Source organism: Lottia gigantea (genome assembly GCF_000327385.1).
Source record: "Lottia gigantea unplaced genomic scaffold LOTGIsca_7934, whole genome shotgun sequence".
Taxonomy (NCBI): Eukaryota; Metazoa; Mollusca; class Gastropoda; family Lottiidae; genus Lottia; species Lottia gigantea.
The window spans coordinates 1-1,345 of record NW_008710644.1 but is presented as its reverse complement, the minus strand read 5'-3'; the positions used below and the strand labels follow the sequence as shown (position 1 = coordinate 1,345).

Sequence of the window (1,345 nt, the reverse complement as noted above, 5' to 3'; positions counted from 1 at the left end):
AATAAATTGCAATAAAATGCTAAAATGACAACGAGCTCGCAGTTATTATTAATCCTTGCTTGGGAACATTTAGGTTAGGGCGAAACCTGGTATGCCTTCTTTTCTGACTTGCAAAAAGATTTGTATTTTTTTAGTCTTTCACAAGGACTTGCACCAGGCTCTTTTCATTAGGGTATGCCAAGATTAGAATATACTTGTATTGGGATAAATTTGTCATTATACTGGAGTATTTTCATTGGAACATGTGTTGGTACATTTTTAATATTGATGTATTTTCATTGGGACATGTATTGGTACATTTTTAATATTGATGTATTTTCATAGGGACATGTATTGGTACATTTTTAATATTGATGTATTTTCATAGGGACATGCATTGGTACATTTTTAATATTGATGTATTTTCATTCGGACATATATTTGTACATTTTTAATATTGATGTATTTTCATTGGGACATGTATTGGTACATTTTTAATATTGATGTATTTTCATTGGGACATGTATTGGTACATTTCTAATATTGATGTATTTTCATAGGGACATGTATTGGTACATTTTTAATATTGATGTATTTTCATAGGGACATGCATTGGTACATTTTTAATATTGATGTATTTTATCGGGACATATATTGGTACATTTTGATGTTTATGTATTTTCATTCGGACATGTATTGGTACATTTTTAATATTGATGTATTTTATCGGGACATATATTGGTACATTTTAATATTTATGTATTTTCATTCGGACATGTATTGGTACATTTTTAATATTTGTGTATTTTCATTCGGACATGTATTGGTACATTTTTAATATTTGTGTATTTTCATCGGGACATATATTGGTACATTTTTAATTTGATGTATTTTCATTCGGACAAGTATTGGTACATTTTTAATATTGATATATTTTCATCGGGACATATATTGGTACATTTTTAATATTGATATATTTTCATCGGGACATATATTGGTACATTTTTAATATTGATGTATTCTCATCGGGACATATATTGGTACATTTTTAATATTGATGTATTTTCATTCGGACATGTATTGGTACATTTTTAATATTTGTGTATTTTCATTCGGACATGTATTGGTACATTTTTAATATTTGTGTATTTTCATTCGGACATGTAATTGATGTATTTTCAAAAGGACTATTGGTGTATTGAGATATTAGTGTATTTTAATTGGGACCTTTAATAGTGTAATTTCATTGGGACCTGTATTAGTGTAATTTCATTTGAATCTGTAATAGTGTATTTTCATTGTGACCTGTATTAGTGTATTTCCATTGAGACATGTATAAGTGTATTTTAATTGAGACTTTTATTTG

At 27.4% G+C, this 1,345-nt stretch overlaps 1 protein-coding gene across 1 annotated transcript; it reads left to right on the top strand.

Annotated features, from left to right (window-relative positions):
• Nucleotides 1-568: 568 nt before the first annotated feature.
• LOTGIDRAFT_148355 (hypothetical protein) lies at nt 569-817 on the top strand (the record flags this gene model as incomplete). Its single annotated transcript, XM_009066775.1, has 1 exon — nt 569-817. One exon carries the CDS (start codon nt 569-571, stop codon nt 815-817), a length of 249 nt encoding a protein of 82 aa, XP_009065023.1.
• Between the last annotated feature and the right edge of the window lie 528 nt (nt 818-1,345).